Source organism: Sinohyriopsis cumingii, chromosome 11, assembly GCF_028554795.1.
Source record: "Sinohyriopsis cumingii isolate HCF-2022 chromosome 11, ASM2855479v2, whole genome shotgun sequence".
NCBI lineage: Eukaryota > Metazoa > Mollusca > Bivalvia > Unionida > Unionidae > Sinohyriopsis > Sinohyriopsis cumingii.
This window is the reverse complement of record NC_142971.1, coordinates 67,886,682-67,903,525: the sequence shown is the minus strand read 5'-3', so window position 1 is coordinate 67,903,525 and position 16,844 is coordinate 67,886,682. Positions and strand designations below refer to the sequence as shown.

Genomic DNA, 16,844 nt, shown 5'->3' with positions numbered 1-16,844 from the left:
GCTGGTGCCAGGGATGAGACCTGGGGTGTTTCCATGACACTTTGTTTTGTGGCTTACACTTGAAGGTGTTTGTAATGCACAGGTCATGGTAGGTGCACAGCTCCAACAGTCTTTGACCTTTTTCATTGGTCTTTCTAGTGCCATGATGTCCGAGGCAGTTAGGCCATGACTTGTGGTACACACCTACTCTGGCATTAGAGTCGCCGAGGAGGAATAGTGGCTCGTCTTTAGGGCATCCTTTGAGCTGTTTGTCCAGCTGCCCATAGAACTGATCCTTTTGGTCTTCTGAAGAAGTGAGGGTGGGGGTGTAGACACTGAGGATGTTGACAGGACCTGCAGCAGTAGCAAGGCGGATGGACAAGAGACGTTAAATGTCCCCTGAGTGAGGCTCAACTGACGCCAGGATGGTATTTTTTATGGCAATGCCAACTCCATGCTGGCGGGGCTCTTTAGGTTCTTGACCCTTCCAGAAAAATGTGTAGTTTTATTCTCTGAGGGAGCTGCTGGAGGTGAGCCTGGATTCCTGGAGGGCAGCTATGCTGACATTTAGTCTAGTGATGATGATGGCCATCTTCCTGGTGTCGTCCATCTCCCTGAGGTTGTCAGAGATGCCTGTGCACATGGTTCACACATTCCAGCTTGTGAATCAAAGAGCTGGAGTCTTCTTTGTTGGTTTCTTGTTTCTTTTGTCAAATGCAGAGTTTCTGTCTGCTTGTCATGCTGAGCAACACACTGAGCTCTAGGCACCCACTGGAGTAGGCACATATTGGCGAGCCAACACCTAACTGATCAGAGCCTGCCCGGCTTGAGATGGTTGGTAGTCAGCCAGTGGGATGCGATGATCCCTCCCACTACTGAAGCTGACCCATGGTGCCCCTTCCTGCGTCAGTTAGGTGGGACTTATAACCCGTAGACTAACAGTTTCCGTGTTGTTTCCTCACTCAGAAGCAAGGCTGTGTGAAAAAAGAGGCCTGCATGAAGGTGCTGCTCTGGACACAATAGTGTAGGAGAGACCATATGCAAGTAGCCTCCTGCCCAGCAGAGCCAGGCAGTGGTCCCATGGTGATCACTACACATGGAAAGGAGAGGCTGTGAGAGATGCTTCACTTTCCTTTGGCGAGCAGGATGTCCAGCGCAGACCTCGCACACCCACCTTAGACACATAATGCTTGATTTATTGCATAAAATATTTTGTCTGAACAAACGGAAACATTTGAATTTGGTGTAAAGTAATAGAAACACACAATATACACCTTTTGACTAAAAAAGTTGTAATTTTAAAAAAAAACTCTTTACAGCAAATATGTCATGATTCATAAATGGACAAAATACATTGCAATGTGTTGCCATATGTTACTTTGTTATTATTATTTCTGTCAATCGCTATTTGAGTCTTTACAATTGAATAAATAAGTAAATTCTGAAAGGTCATCTAGAATTAAGCAAGGTATTGTAACCTGTCATTAAGTCAGTGCAGAATGCCATATCATTTAATGTTCAATTTCATGTGCCATGTTCAGAGTATTCCTTTTAATTTTCCTTTACTTTGTGGGCAATACTTTGACAAGAGAATTTCATGATTGTTTGAAGTTAACCTTTTCTACATTTAACTACTGTGACATTTGTTCATACAATTTGTCATAGTAAATTCAGCTCCATAGTAAGACTTTATGATTTATTTTCAGGGATGGAGGTACTTTTGATTTGTCATGTATACTTGATATTTTCAGTTAAACTCAGATACATGGATTAGTACATGCTGATTTTGAATGGAAAACTTGGAATTGAAAATATTTTAATTTTTTTTTAAATTGACCCAACATTTATTTATTCATGATACGTATTTTCTGAATGTATAACCTTAATAATTTTAAATAATTCTTGGTAATGATGAATGTTTATGAATAATAAATTTGTTCATCAGCTATTCATGTTTCATGTGGTATCGCACAATTCATCCACGATGTAGCTTTTGTTATATCAATTTTTGTTTATGTCAGAATGGATGAATATGCCAGAAAGATGTCTCACATAATGAAGTTGAAGAATTCTGGTGGACATGAGGTTGCGAATAATCCATTCTCACCATCAAAACTAGGAGTTAAACTGAAAACTTTGTATGAAGATCAAGGACTACCATTATTGGAATATTTTAATGAGGAAGTTGAAGGCGCCAAATTTTTGTCAGACATGATGAAGGTAAAGGACATAAGGATCATTATAAGAAGAACAGAAACCAAGAAAATTAAAAGTTGAATAATGCCATGTATTGTTGAGATGTGTGTTTAATGTCTTTGACAGACAACCCATTATCACATTTAAAGGTCAGCAATTTAAGCTCAGTCAGTTCATTTGATATTCTCAAATAGGCTGTTATAGTTATCACTTAAGATGTTTATGTATCATTAATTTTGCAAATGTAAGCAATCATGTATGTATGTACATAAGCAGGTATGTAGGTAAATATGACGGTAGAATGGTGGGCAGTTACATGTTGAGTAAAGGGAAATAAATCTGGATGCCTTGCCCTGCTGATTCCCATCTTTCAATTGCATGCACTTTTGTAGTGTAATAAACAAAGATTTTGACCACACTGCTTAAAATCTCAATACATCCATTGTTCTATGGAATAAAAGTTAACAGGATTTTATAATTACTAAAGTTTTTTTTAACCGCTATGGCGGCCAAGTGGTTAGAGCGTCCGCCTCGGATGTGGGAGGTCATGGGTTTGATCCACAGTCGAGTCATACCAAAGACTGTTAAAAATGGTACTAACAGCTGCCTTGCTTGGTGCTCAGCATTAAGACGTTAGTGTTAGGACTGGTCGGCCTGGTGTCAGTATAATGTGACTGGGTGGGACATCATGCTCCATGTTTGCAGCATGATACCCCAGTGCTAGACATCAAATATAAATTGCCACACTGCAGACATCATAGCGATATGACTGAAAAATTGTTAAAGCTACATTAAAAATCCAAATCACACACACACTTGAATTTTCAGTGAGAAATATTTTAAAAGGAAGTGACATGACATGACTTGACACTGTCATAAGTGTATGTCTGAAAGTTTGCATAGTCGCTGCATCTTATAAATTTTCACACAAAACTTTTGCAATGTGAACCATGTTGCAACTTGTAAACTCCTAGCTTTTTGATGAATTCACATCAGACACATTGTAATAGCACAAAAATTTCATTGGAATGTGACATACATAACATCTATTTCACATTCATGATCTTTAACACAACACTTTCACATGGATTAACCAGGATTCTCAGCTTAAGCATGCAAAACATCCAAGACACAAACCCATAGCATATTGAAATTTTAATGTTGTATTCATAGCATTAGTATCATAATGTTTTCGCTGAATCCAGGAGTTGATATCAATAATGTGACTTTCAAAACATTTAACACAAAACTGAAATAGTGTTCACCTTGCAGGTGAGACAGACAAGACATGAACTTGAAGCATATAATGGCACCAACTGATGTAGAAGATATTTATACTTCAGATACATTAGCGCAAAACTAGAACATTGCCAATAGAGCCTCAGGGAAAGAATGGCTGACATATCTGCAAATGCATGTGAAACAGAAATAATATACATGAAAAATTTGTAAGTGTCTCTTTGTATTTCAGAGCTGCTATGACTTATGTAAGAAGGAAGCACTTTCCCAAGTGAAAAAGTTTTGTTTTCTTGATAGAATTGAAATTGGCAAGGTTGGTTTACTTGCATTTAATACAATCTAGTGACATGAATCACTTTTCCAAGACTGTACTAATAAAAAGGCAAACATTATTATTCTTCCATTGTAATTGAACAATAACTGTTGTATCTATTTTATATTCTCATTACAGCGTATGTTATTTTTAGTACTTTTATTGTGTTATTTTTCTTTTGTGACCCACACTATGATCAACTTTTGTATGACATATAAATATGTTTTTGAAAATCATTGAATTTACTAATGTTTGCTGGACTGTGAACAAGAACTATGTAAATAAATGTTCAAAGACTGAAATATATAGAAAAATGCTACAAATTAAAATCAATGATGACAAGAATATCTAATAGTAAAAACTGTATATTGAAATCTCTTTGGAACTACAACATTCATTTAAATTCTCATATTAGTAGTAGATGGAACAAATTACTCTTTTTATGTGCCATTTAATGTCATTCTTTACAGTGCATGGCACAATTAATTGTTGTGGATGGATCTGTATACATGTACTTGTATGTATGATATATATGTTCTTTTATGTTTACAATGTTTTTACTTTATAATTATATTTTAATTTAGAGGTATGGACTTTGTAGTCTGAAATAAAGAATTCTTATCTTATCTTAATCATTGAAAACTGAAAAAAACCCATAAAAATAAAAGACACATAACACAACATTCTTAGGAAATGGATAACATAAACAAGTTATTAAATGAACTCATTTATATGAAGAGAAATGAAGATAAAATAATTATGTCAGTGAGGAGAAAATAGACAAATGAAAGCTGATACTACATGTACTCAAATTGAAGTAAGAACAGTTTACACTTCTCGGATGCTGAAGCTTGTATGACAAGTTTTATAAATGTATGAGATAATGTCACTTAGGAGATTCAGCTAGCTTTACTGTCAAGAGAATAAATTTTATGATTATACACAAACTGACTGTAAAAATAATTAACACATTTAATTATACAATTATCTTGTTTCTAAAGGAACTTGTGCTAATAATTAAAAAAATTAAGTGAATAACAGTTGCTACTTTTATTACTGCAGAGATGTCAGCATCTTGAAGTAGATATTTCTTGTGTATGAACTTTCTGTAAATGAAACTTCCTTCATAAGAATGGTATGAGATTAGAATTTTCCAATTTCAACAGCTGTAGACACATGGGGCATAAAGTGTGTGTTGTGTACTTATTTTTATTTATACTGTTTAATTTTCTGTCATTTATCTTGAGAAGAGCACTCTTTCCAGAATAGATTCCAACATAACTGTATACTGATAGCACCTTTTGTTACTCAAGGCTTGTACTAAACAAGAGCAATTCTTTTTCATTGTGAGATTGGTTGCAGACTTTGAGCTATGTGTAGGAGTCAAATTTGTATATAATTTAAGTTTGCCACTGTATTCACATGCTTCTTTTAGCATACATTTAATTCCACAGACAGTAATTTCAGTTGTTTATTGTTATTTATGTTTTATGCACAGGATGATGAAGGAGATCTCAAGAGAAATATGAGAAAGGTGGGTTTTATGCAACTATTTATTTGTTATTTCTTGTAGATAAAGTAATATTAATTGATATAGAAAAGACGATCATGTAATATAATGCATTTTCTAATTTAATAATAAAGTGATAGTCTGAAGTTTGAAGAGAGAGCAGTGGTATCTCTCTTTCTCCAAATTGACCTCAAGATATGATGAAAGGTCTAAAATTATGCCAGTTTAATGGGTAATTTTCATATGTGGAATGTCAGTGACATCCTGGCTGATGCAGAAGGCTACAATGCTGTTAATTCCATGTAAAAAACACACTGTGTCATTTCCTTGTTGACAGTCAGATGCACCTAAATGTCAGATTGTTGCCCCCAAATATGTGATAGACAAGCTAGTGCAGTTTTGCCTTTGCAAAACTTTAATATGGAAGTTTATTTTTTCTTTGTTCTTTTTCATGTATGCAAACAGTTGTTAGTGAAATATATTTTGAAATATTCTAACCACATGCAAGATGATGGCAACTTGCAGAATAGCTCACCTTATATCAATCTCGTGGGTTGTTACTTCTTCCCTGGGTTTTCCATGGTTCTTCCTCCACCAGTTGTACTGGCTGCCATGTATAGCCTATCTTGTGCTGAAAAATGGCATTAATAATAATAATAATAATGAGGACTTTGTATAGCGCCTAATCTTTAGAAGCTCTAAGCGCTTTACAACATTAGACAACACCTATAAGATAAGAAACATAATAATATTATTACAAAAACAAACAACATAAAATTAGAAAAACATTAAAAAATTAAAAACATGCTGAGAATATTTCAGGTAGGAAACATTATTAGGTCTTTAAGTTTGTTCTTGCAGTCGAAATAAGTGAGTTTTGAGAGCCTTCTTGAATGTGATTGCTGTGTCTTTGTGTCTAAGTTCAGTGGGCAATTCATTCCACGTTGCTGGGCCCTGGTATGCAAAAGAACGCTGTCCATATGACTTTGTTTTCATAGTGGGAACAATGAGTATACGATTGTCAGAAGAGGAGTGTAAGTATCTTACTGGTGTGTACACATGGGTGAGGTCAGATAGGTATGTTGGACTAGAATCCGACAGTGAAATGTAGCACAGAGAACAAATTTTGTGTTTGATTCTGTATCGAATGGATAGCCAGTGTAGGGTACAGAGCAGTGGGGAGGTGTGCTCTGATCGTGGTACTCTAAGTATGATCCGAGCAGCTGTGTTTTGAACTTTCTGAAGTTTCTGGAGTAGATATTGAGATGAACCAGACAGAATTGAGTTACAGTAGTCCAGTCTTGAAAGTACTAATGAACACACAAGTGTTTTAGTGGCATCAGCTGAAAGATATTTGCGAACTGAGCTGATGAGTCTCAACTCAAAGATATGCAGCCTTGCATATGTTCATAACATGTTGGTGCAATGTGAGAGTACTGTCCAGAGTAACACCTAGGTTTCGTACTGATTATGTGCATTTAATGTTGGTGTTGCTGATATTTATTGTTTGAGGTAAAGGATAAGAATGAGAAAGTCTTTGTGTTGTGATCAGAATGGCCTCAGTTTTATCATCATTCATCTGCAGCTTGTTACATGTCATCCATGATTTCACATCAGAAATGCACCTCTCTTCACCTTGGATGGTAGCATCAACTTCAGTTGGGTGGCTAGATTTGTATATTTGGGTGTCATCAGCGTACAGTTGGTGAGACACTGGATGATGATCTATGACACTTGAGAGCGACTGAGTGTACAGAATGTGGAACACCACAGCATAGATCAACTGGGCTGGAGTGTATTCCATTTGCAGATACATTTTGTGTCCTGTTGACCAAGTATGACTTGAACCACAGTAAGGCTGTATCATGAATGCCAAATACATGCTGGTTGTTGTTGTGGGGTTTAACGCCATTTTTCAGCACACGATAGGCTATACATGGCGGCCAGTATTAATGGTGGAGGAAGAATCCGGAAAACCCCGGAAAGAACCACCGACCCACGAGAAGCTACTGGCAAGCTTTCTCACATGCCCACATTGGCTGACTCTTAGACTTGAACCACCGCAGACAGAGGTGAGATGGCAGTGATCCGTAACGAAGAGCGCTTTAGACCACTCGGCCACTCGGGGCCCCAAATACATGCTGTAGACAGTGAAGTAATATATCATTGTCTATTGTGTCAAATGCTGCTGACAAATCAAGGAGGGTGAGGACTGTGATCTTTCCGCTATCCAACGCAGAGAGAATGTCATTAACTACTTTTAGAAGAGTAGTTTCAGTACTGTGGGAAGGGCTATATGCAGACTGTACATTGCTAAAAAGACTATTTGAATTTAGATGAGATACAAGCTGGGATAGAACAACCTTTTCTAAGATTTTTTAAATGAATAGGAGATTAGAAACTGGGTGGTAGTTCTTTAAATCGTTATGGTCTAGTGTTGGTTTCTTCAGCAGAGGCTTTACAATGGCAGTTTTGAAAAATGATGGGAATGTCCCAGATGAGAGAGAGGTATTAATAACATCAGTTAGTGAAGGCAATACTGGATCTAAGCACTCAAGCAGCAGTGATGTTGGAATTGGATCAAGTTTACATGACTTTGGTGCATTCTTCATCATGATTTTACATACAAAATCCATAGAACTCAATTAAACTTTACAACAACAACAACAACAACAACAACTCAGATAAACATTACAAGAGTTATTAAAGCATACATTAGGAATGAAGAAATTGAAATGCATGAAAAACAAAACTTAATTATCATTTAAAGACCAAGATATTCATTAAAAGTGAAGTAAAATGAATAATTTTTGTGGCAGTAGTAATGTATATATTAAGTATTTAATGGTGTGGACTTAACCAATTTTAGGAAAATCATAATTGGAAAAATTTGACAGTTTGGTTCTATGAAAGTACAGTTAGACTTAATGATCAGACTTATGAAGAGACTGGTGTGGAATCTGAGTACATGATTTCTTACAAATGAACAAGACCTATGAACTAAACAGATATATGTGATTTGAGTGATGCAATTGAATGGTTTTATTTGTCATTTGCATACTTCCGATATGTGTGGAAGTTGGGTGAAAAATGGAGAATATCTCACAGTTTTAATGAATTTGGTATGTCTGTATACACATATGAACTATTGGACAGAGGAAACAGTGTATGGGGAGAAACTGAATTAGACTGGATTAGAGTAATTGAGACAGAAAGCTAGATACATTGACATATCGCTTCTATTTGCCTCAAGTGACATGACATATTTTCAGTTTGGTGTTAATAATGAGGTACAGGTATAATTACATTGGAATAAAAGATTTATTAAAATTGGTGTTGTCATATATAAATAGTCATCATTCACAAAATGTCAGTAAAAATGTTTGAATTGTTTCAGTACATTAGAAAAATTATTTGACCATAAATGATTCTGTTGCAGTACAACTCTAAAGGTATGATACCTGAAAACTGCTTCATTTTAGACTTTTGGAGTGATCAACACCAAGTAAATGTTCCCTATATTATTAATTCTGATTTTGAAAGTATCTCTTTAATGTATTCAGTGTGTCCATGCTGTGCACCACAGATTCATAATTTTATGCAGCAATTGGTTGTAACTAAACTGGCCATGAAAACATCTTGACACATTCCATGTGGGTTCATGGAGTGCCTCAGGTCATTTCACAGATGTTATAGACCAGTCATTTATAAAGCAACAGAGGATGTAAAATCTTTGGTATTCACACTGGAAAAAGAAGAAGAATTAACTCTACAGTATATGCTTTATCTGTGAGAGAAACAATATCAAAAGATAAAGTTTGTGATCATTGTCACTTTAAAGACAAAGAGAGCAAAACTGCTTATAGCAAATATGTTATAATATATTCTACTATTCTTTCAACCTGTAAATCACAAGTCAATGAACTTGAACCCTTTATGTGCACATATGCATGAAAAAATGTTTGTTTTGCACATTCGCTGTTCATCCATGTTGGAATGAAGATGCAAGTTTTGCTACCATGAAAACTAGTTGTTTTCATATATACACACACACACACATATATATATATATATATATATATATATATATATATATATATATATATAGAAGGTACATTATTATTACAGTATAATGCTGGATTCATTACTATTATTATGATAATTTAAGTTCATAATTTTTATTGAAGTTTCTTCTTTAAATGTTCATTACATATTGTCAAAAATGTGTACCACACATTTGCCATTCAGAAAAATATATCTATACCACAGACATGAAAAATATGTTTTTTTTAAGTGTTGGTATTAATATAAAGTCAAAGCTGTATCAGCGACCACATTTACTCAATCAGTCGCTAGTTCACAATGGCCATTCTAATACACCCAACCACACGCAATTGCCCGGAAAATTTCTTATATGGATATCCAGTTTGTTTCAGGCATTTACGTTTTGTGCTCAGCATCCAGGTGTTTCCATACCAGCCTTAAGTGATCACTATACTGACAGCAAGTCTTTTTCTTCATGAGAAAGATCTTGTTTTTTTAAAAACCAATTGTAAAAGATTAACCTATATATAGGTGTCACCAGTGTAAAAAAGCCAGTTTTGCCGTTGAACATAATTGGTCGCTTAAGTGACAGATGTGTGTGTGTATATATATATATATATATATATATATATATATATATATATATATATATATATATATATACACACACACTGGAACCTCAATAATCTGGACATCATTGTTCCCTGTGAATATGTCCTGATTAATTAATGAGTTTTCCTGATAACTGAATCATGTACATTTTGATTTTAAATGTCATCATATTGCATACCTGTACTTGTATTTGCTAGTTGCATATGTATATTCAATACAGATTGAAATAAATTAATGAATACATCTTACACCTTGTGTTTGTGTCACTTTATCATAATGGGCACTTGTATAAGTTAAAACAATTACTGCAGATCATTTTTATGCTGGCAAGTATATCTATTCATTTATGCTTGCTTGATACTCTTGCCATAATGCATGTAACATAAAAACTACAATGAATTAAATCTTGTATCTTGCAGTTATATGTGTTATGGTAAACTAATAAAATGATTTTTGTATTTTACAACTGTTGTAGCAACTAATGAGCCAGTAATTGAGGTCAGTTTTATTCAGAAATGAAGCCCTATACTGTCCAAAACATAAATCAATCAACTTTATTTGTACAGCCTAAACAAACCATGAATGTTACAAAAAACTGATAAACAATAAAGAGACTTAATGACACATAATTTAATAACCATATGTTCAGTACATCTCGAGTTCATTTAATACCACCATAATCTCCCAAATGATATATTATTTGATATGTCATTACAGGTGATAAGAACAGATACAGGTGAAGATATTTTTGACGAGTTGTGCTATCTTCGATGGAAGACTGCAACATCAGAAGAGGCAATAAATTACATCAAGGAGGTTTGATCATGTCGTCAAGAAATGTAATATCAGTAAAAACTAGAAGCATCAGTGGTTGTAATTATTTTTTTAAACTGAAATAACACCAAGGACATTTACATATGAAGTTATCATTCATGACATTTTCTACTTTTGGCTGTAATCATCAATGCAAACTTTATTACTTTTGGTTCATTTTCTTTCAAAAACAAGAGCTAATTTTCTAGATTAAACAGTGTCAATATTCAAAGGGAAATCGTATAGTTTCTTGTTGTTATAATAATAATGACTCTCATGATCTTTCTCTGTTGACTTGTGAAAATAATAAAATGAATGAAGCTTTATTTGTTCTTACTTTTGGGGCAACTGATTGTAAGTAGCTGAAGGTAACTGTGTAAAAATATTAATTCTTTCTTTGAAGTATCATTTCCTAAAATGCAGGTGTTAAATTTAAAGAGGAAGAAAAATGCAGAAGAGTTTTTTAAAAAATTACATTGCATCAACAGGAATGAAGTAAATTGCTTAGAATACTGTTTCTTTTTTTTCTTCAGAATGTCAGTCCTTTGCTCTTTAAATATACGGAATATCCCCATATAACTGCAGATGAAGTTAAGAAAGATGCAGTAAAATCATTTCTTCAGGAGTGTGTAGAAACCTGCTGGCTGATTGCCACGTGCCACCCTGCATTACGGCTCCGATTTGATATCGTTGATTTGAAATATGAGATGTGGATCAAGCAAGCTTTCAGAGTTTTTGCAACTCAGAAAAAGGTACAGTCTAATGGTACTCCTCCAGGTGTAATTGTAGCTGTATTGTGTCCAGCTTTGCTAACAGCGGATGAGAGCATCATCATACAGGGAGAAGTTATTGTGACACAAAGACAATGAGGAGGACAGAAGTACCAAATGTATTCAATAATAAGTTGACTCAGCTATAAGTCAACACCCCTGCCTCTTAGGGACGCAAAAAGCTAATTTTGCTTTGATCATCCTATAAGTTGCGGTGTAATTTCCAAATCAAATCATCTCTAAGGTGACTTGTTGTTAGTGAGTCTCAAAAAATATCCATAGAAATCCATGATGCTCAACATTTTTTAACTATTTTTATAATAAAACCCATGCATGCTATTACAGGTCAGATAATGACATAAAAATAGTGGCCCAGAATGACCGGATTCACAGTATCCCTCTATATCCTAATTCCATGCATGTTACATATAAACAATAACAGTAAAGTCTGCACTTTTGTGATTCACACTATCCTATAAATGTCACTCTCTGATGTTATTTTGTACAAAACCTAAGAAATCAATCTTGCCATCTGAGTCACCAGGTTAAGTTCTGAAATCAGGGTTCCCACGCTATCAGTAAATTGGGAAAAAGTCGGGAGAAATGATAATTTTTTTTCCAGACCGTGAAAAGACCTTGAATTTTGCAAATATTGACGAAAGTTGGGGAAACCCAGGAATTTTCCACCACAACTTGACTCCTGAAACAATTACGAAATTTAGTCGTAACTGAACTGATCATGAGTTAAATTTATCGAGTTCTAACCAGAATATTTTTGGAGGTTGCAGTATGGATCATTTGGGTGCTTGCCATAAATATAATTGTTGAGACAATCCAAACGCTCAGTGGATTAGTTTCATCTGGTAGTTTTTTGTTTCACAGACAGTTAGGTATCCTTATCTTTTTTTTATATGGAAAGTATGAAAACCAGTCTATAATCTCAAGATGCCAACATGGTGACGTTAAAGCATAGCCGCTTTGTGGATGGGCTAGCAAACTTTAACCTTGTTAAACTGAGTTATACTTGCATGAAATTGATATCAAAATTATTTATTTTCTTAGAAATTGCGGGAATCGTTATGTGGTTAATCTGCTGAAAGATGATAAAATTAATGCATTGATGAAATTTGAGCAGGTACTAGTGATTTTGATTGCTAGTCACATGAACACATAGAATCTCACAACCGTCATTTTCAAATACTAGTATTGTAGGGAAAAAATTTAAGTAGTATACTGATTGTAATAAAAATACAAAAACAAAAGAGCACAAAATTGTCTATATTTATTCCGAGACCAATTTCCAGAGATTTGTTGTATTACGTGACTACCACGTTCTCATGCAGGGAGCCTGCAAAGCAGGGAACCAGACTACTCTGCTTGTTGAATTAGATTGGCCAAGTTTCTTGTAGTTGTTCTCGAAATAAATATGTTGAGAATTATATGTTATTTCTGGTTTTTACAAAATGTATCAGACTTTCATTTAATATAACTGGAAATTTTGTACAATGACATTAAAAAGGAGTTTGTTGTTGATATCACGTGAGAATTGGACTTCCAATTTCATTGTTTGAGAGTTGTGAAGTCATGTGACTATTAACACAAATGGAGAGTACCAGGTAAGGTTTCATCTATGCAGAGTTTCATTTAGTCTGTGAGCGGATTAAAGACAATGATTATAATACTTGCCATTTTTGAGAAAATAAATAATGTTCCTATCGATTTCATGCAGGTATAAGTCAATATAACATAGTTTAAATTTGCTAGGCCTGCTATCTTACAGTGGCGGCAGATTCCAAATTTTTTATATAAAATTGCTCTTAACCCACACTCAATCCTAAATGTCCAAATGTGAAAAATGGGGTTGGAATATTTGGAGGAAACACGGATTAGAAAATTTTGAATCTCTGAGCTGAACGTTGGTGGTGCAAAACTATTACACAGTGACATGTAGCTTGAAGCATTGGTTTCAGATCTTAAATTGTCGTCCCTTTTATTTTATATTAAGTAACGATAAGAGCCCATGTATCAATACAGATTTTGGGACTGGTTTATTAAACTACAAGAAGACAAGTTGATTTTACAGAAAATTCAGCCCTTGTTTATAAAACAATATATAATTTTGAAGGTCTTTTGTCAAAATTTAAATCAACCCTTTTGTAAATGTCTTTAAATGATGGAATTTTTTTTAACCAAATCGTCTTAAAGAGTTTATGTTGGTTGAAAAATCATGTTTGAGATTTTATTGGCACACATAATTTCAGGGTTAAACTTTTTTCATTACACGATAAGATTCTAATACTTTTATTGGGTCTTTTTTCATACTTTGATAGGAAACGTTTACTTTGTATAACATGCACATACACTGCTCTAGAATTCTTTAGAATTAAAGGTTTGAAAGGAAACAAAATAATTTATGCTCATTATTTTGTTTCCACATAGCAACATAATGCAAGTAAGCAAAGCAAAGTTAGGATTTATATTCTATACATTGAAATGGCTTTAAATGCCAATTTTTAGTAACATAGATTTGTTTCGTGTGACTCATTTTGTGGTTTGGACATGATCATCTTTTCTGAGATATGTTTTGGAGAGTCTTGAATGAGAAACATCTTCAGATTTGGAAAATGCATGTTTTATAATCCAAAATGTTTTTTAATTCCATTCAGTAATGGTCACATGTTAACCATGAAAAAATGAATTTCATCCTGGAAAAAACCTGGAAATTTATATTTAGAAAAGTGTGGGAACCATGTGAAATGCTCCATTATTGTATGGTCATTGTAAAATATCACCTGGTCCCAATTCCACATCTATACTGTCATCTGCAGGTAATTCAAAAATGGAACCAACGGAAGAGGTTTTGGTCTTTATGTCACCAGCATTCCTCCTGCTGCAAGTCTTGTACATAAAAGCTTTTCAAATTATGACCGTATTGTCAAAGAAGTTCCTATATTCCATTTTCACAATAAAAAGGTTTCTCTTTTTACAATATGTAACACCACATATATAGTCACATTGTGAAGTTCTTTGAGTTAATGTTTTAGATAAAAGTTGTTTGAGTATCCAAAACTGTTTTAGCTCGTCTCATTGTCTTAAAGGAGATATTGCGTATCAGAAGTCATCGTGATGTTAAACCAAGAAATTATTGCGCAAACAAGAAATTATTCCAAATTGATTGTTTGCTGCATAATTTATGGTGATTCTTGGTGTTGGATGGTTATATACAGAAGGGATAATTCATGTTTTGATTACCGATCTTCATAAAATTGTCCTAATTTGTATTATCATGTAGGTATCTTTTATCATTTTGGAATGTAGCTAATGTTCAATGCTCTTATGTTACCCATTAAATTCCATCTATAATATTGGTACATTGTGTATTTTTCCATAAACTTGTCCATGATGATTTCACAATAGTAACATTTATTCCTTTATTGAAACTAAAATTAGTAATCTGGCAGAAAATTTTATACCCATTGCTCTCACAACAAATATTTCAAAAATACTTGAATGTATTGTATTTCAAAGATTTTAGTTCATACTTTCTGATTATCAGTTTGGATTCATGAAACAACAAACATGAGACCTATGTCTTTATGATTTTAAAGACACATAATTTACAACATATTGCCCTGTTTTTGCATGTTTTTATATGCTGGTAAGCATTTTATATGGTCAGTCATTGATGCCTGGATATCTTTAAAACATTGTCAATCCATTATTCATCTGTATTGTTTACAGTTTAGTGTCTCATTGTATTTTAGATTTTTTATGTGGTCTACAGTTGTAGTGAACTTTAATTAAGTCGAGAAGTTGTACTGTGTGCATTGGTGTAGGTCTTTGTTTAATTTCTCCAATGGAGGGAGGCAGCTTGTTCTTACACCATTTAATATATGCATATGCAATTTAAGTCATGTTGAGTCAATATCAGGTGGGTTTATTTAACAATTTTTGTTTTCTGATATGTCATTCATAAGTCTTTCTATGGCAGGTTTAAGAAAATTATTAAAGATATGTGAAACTTATGCAATGTTTTAACTTTTGATTGGAAAGTTTATCTTGGATTGCAAATTTTCATCTGAAGCCAAATGGGAAGGACTGTTTATGAAGTTATACAGACAGCATGTACACAAAGTGTAGGGTTCCTATCAATAGCTGTGATTGCACACAACTTGTAAATTTCATAGGGAGGATGGATAGTTTTTTGTTAAAATATTTTGCACAAATTCTGGAAAGCAAGCCAACAAAGTGTGGAAAGCAAGTCACAAAGATATTCATCAAAGATGCACCTTCAGCAAAAGTTTGCTGGTATTAGGTAAGGGCTGTTCCAGTAAAACATACCTGGGACCCATGGGAAGGCACTTTTAACATGGAGTACTCACACACAGATGCAATTTAGAATCTTCTTTTCATTTTCATATGAACTGTGAAATCAACTTACCCTGCCGTATATTTTAAAAACCTGCCTTCTCTCGGTACCATGTATTTATAAATAAAACAGCCCATAAAATGTATTAGTTTTAAGATTAGATTAATACAAAAATTCATTCAGCTTTTAGTGAGCTTTTATGTAGCAGTGATGGTTTACCAGCAACCCAAAAAAGAGCATGATGTATTTCATTGATTATGTGAAAGATATTTATTCTTTGTAATGTTCCTCTTCACATTCTATAATAGACCTGTTAAGTTTGCTTTCATGGTGTTTAATGCATTTACATGCATGCCAATAAAACTGATGGAGGAAGGACATGGGGGGGAAAAAAACGGCAGAACCACCAACTCAAGGTAAGTTACGGGCAGGCTTTCTCACATAGCCATAATTATTGAGCTGAAACTCAAACTTGTGTGGACAGAGGTGAGACAAGTAATTTGTAATGTCAAGAACATTAGACTACTCAACTCCTGGCCCTTTAAATAGATGTATGTATGTATGTATGTATGTATGTATGTGTTTTTGTCTGCAGCTATTTAGGACTGTTTGTGATGTTTCATTTGAATATTAAGAATGGATCAATGACAGATAATTGTGTGTAAAGTAGCTTCATCAATGGATTAATTTTTGGACATCTAATGCTTGTTTAGTTGCCATTTAAATTATGACATTTATAAATAAAACAATAGAGATCTAGGTATTCCAAAATACTGAATTGAACTGCCAGGGTGGATATTCTTCCAGGTATGATAGATAATACAATGCCTTTCAGAAGTTTCTCCATAGAAGTTTCTCCATACAACTCTTTTTGTGTCCTCGTGACAAAGTTCAAATATATATATTTTACAAATTCAAGATAACGACAAATGTGATGCTATTTTAAACTACCTTGCAACATTAGCAAAAGCTTGGTAACATTTTTACTCAGTGTTCATT

General features: G+C 34.0%; 1 protein-coding gene across 2 annotated transcripts in view; it reads left to right on the top strand.

Annotated features, from left to right (window-relative positions):
* Positions 1-15,501, top strand: part of LOC149788623 (uncharacterized) — a 71,171-nt gene extending 55,670 nt beyond the window's left edge. For both annotated transcript variants that reach the window (XM_089974703.1, XM_089974702.1), the window contains 5 exons: positions 2,001-2,199; positions 3,647-3,727; positions 5,226-5,261; positions 10,611-10,709; positions 11,240-15,501. In XM_089974703.1, the coding sequence (XP_089830829.1) occupies positions 2,001-2,199; positions 3,647-3,727; positions 5,226-5,261; positions 10,611-10,709; positions 11,240-11,575 (751 nt within the window). In that variant the 3' untranslated portion in view covers positions 11,576-15,501. The remainder of the gene's footprint in view (positions 1-2,000; positions 2,200-3,646; positions 3,728-5,225; positions 5,262-10,610; positions 10,710-11,239) is intronic.
* The last annotated feature ends 1,343 nt before the right edge of the window (positions 15,502-16,844 follow it).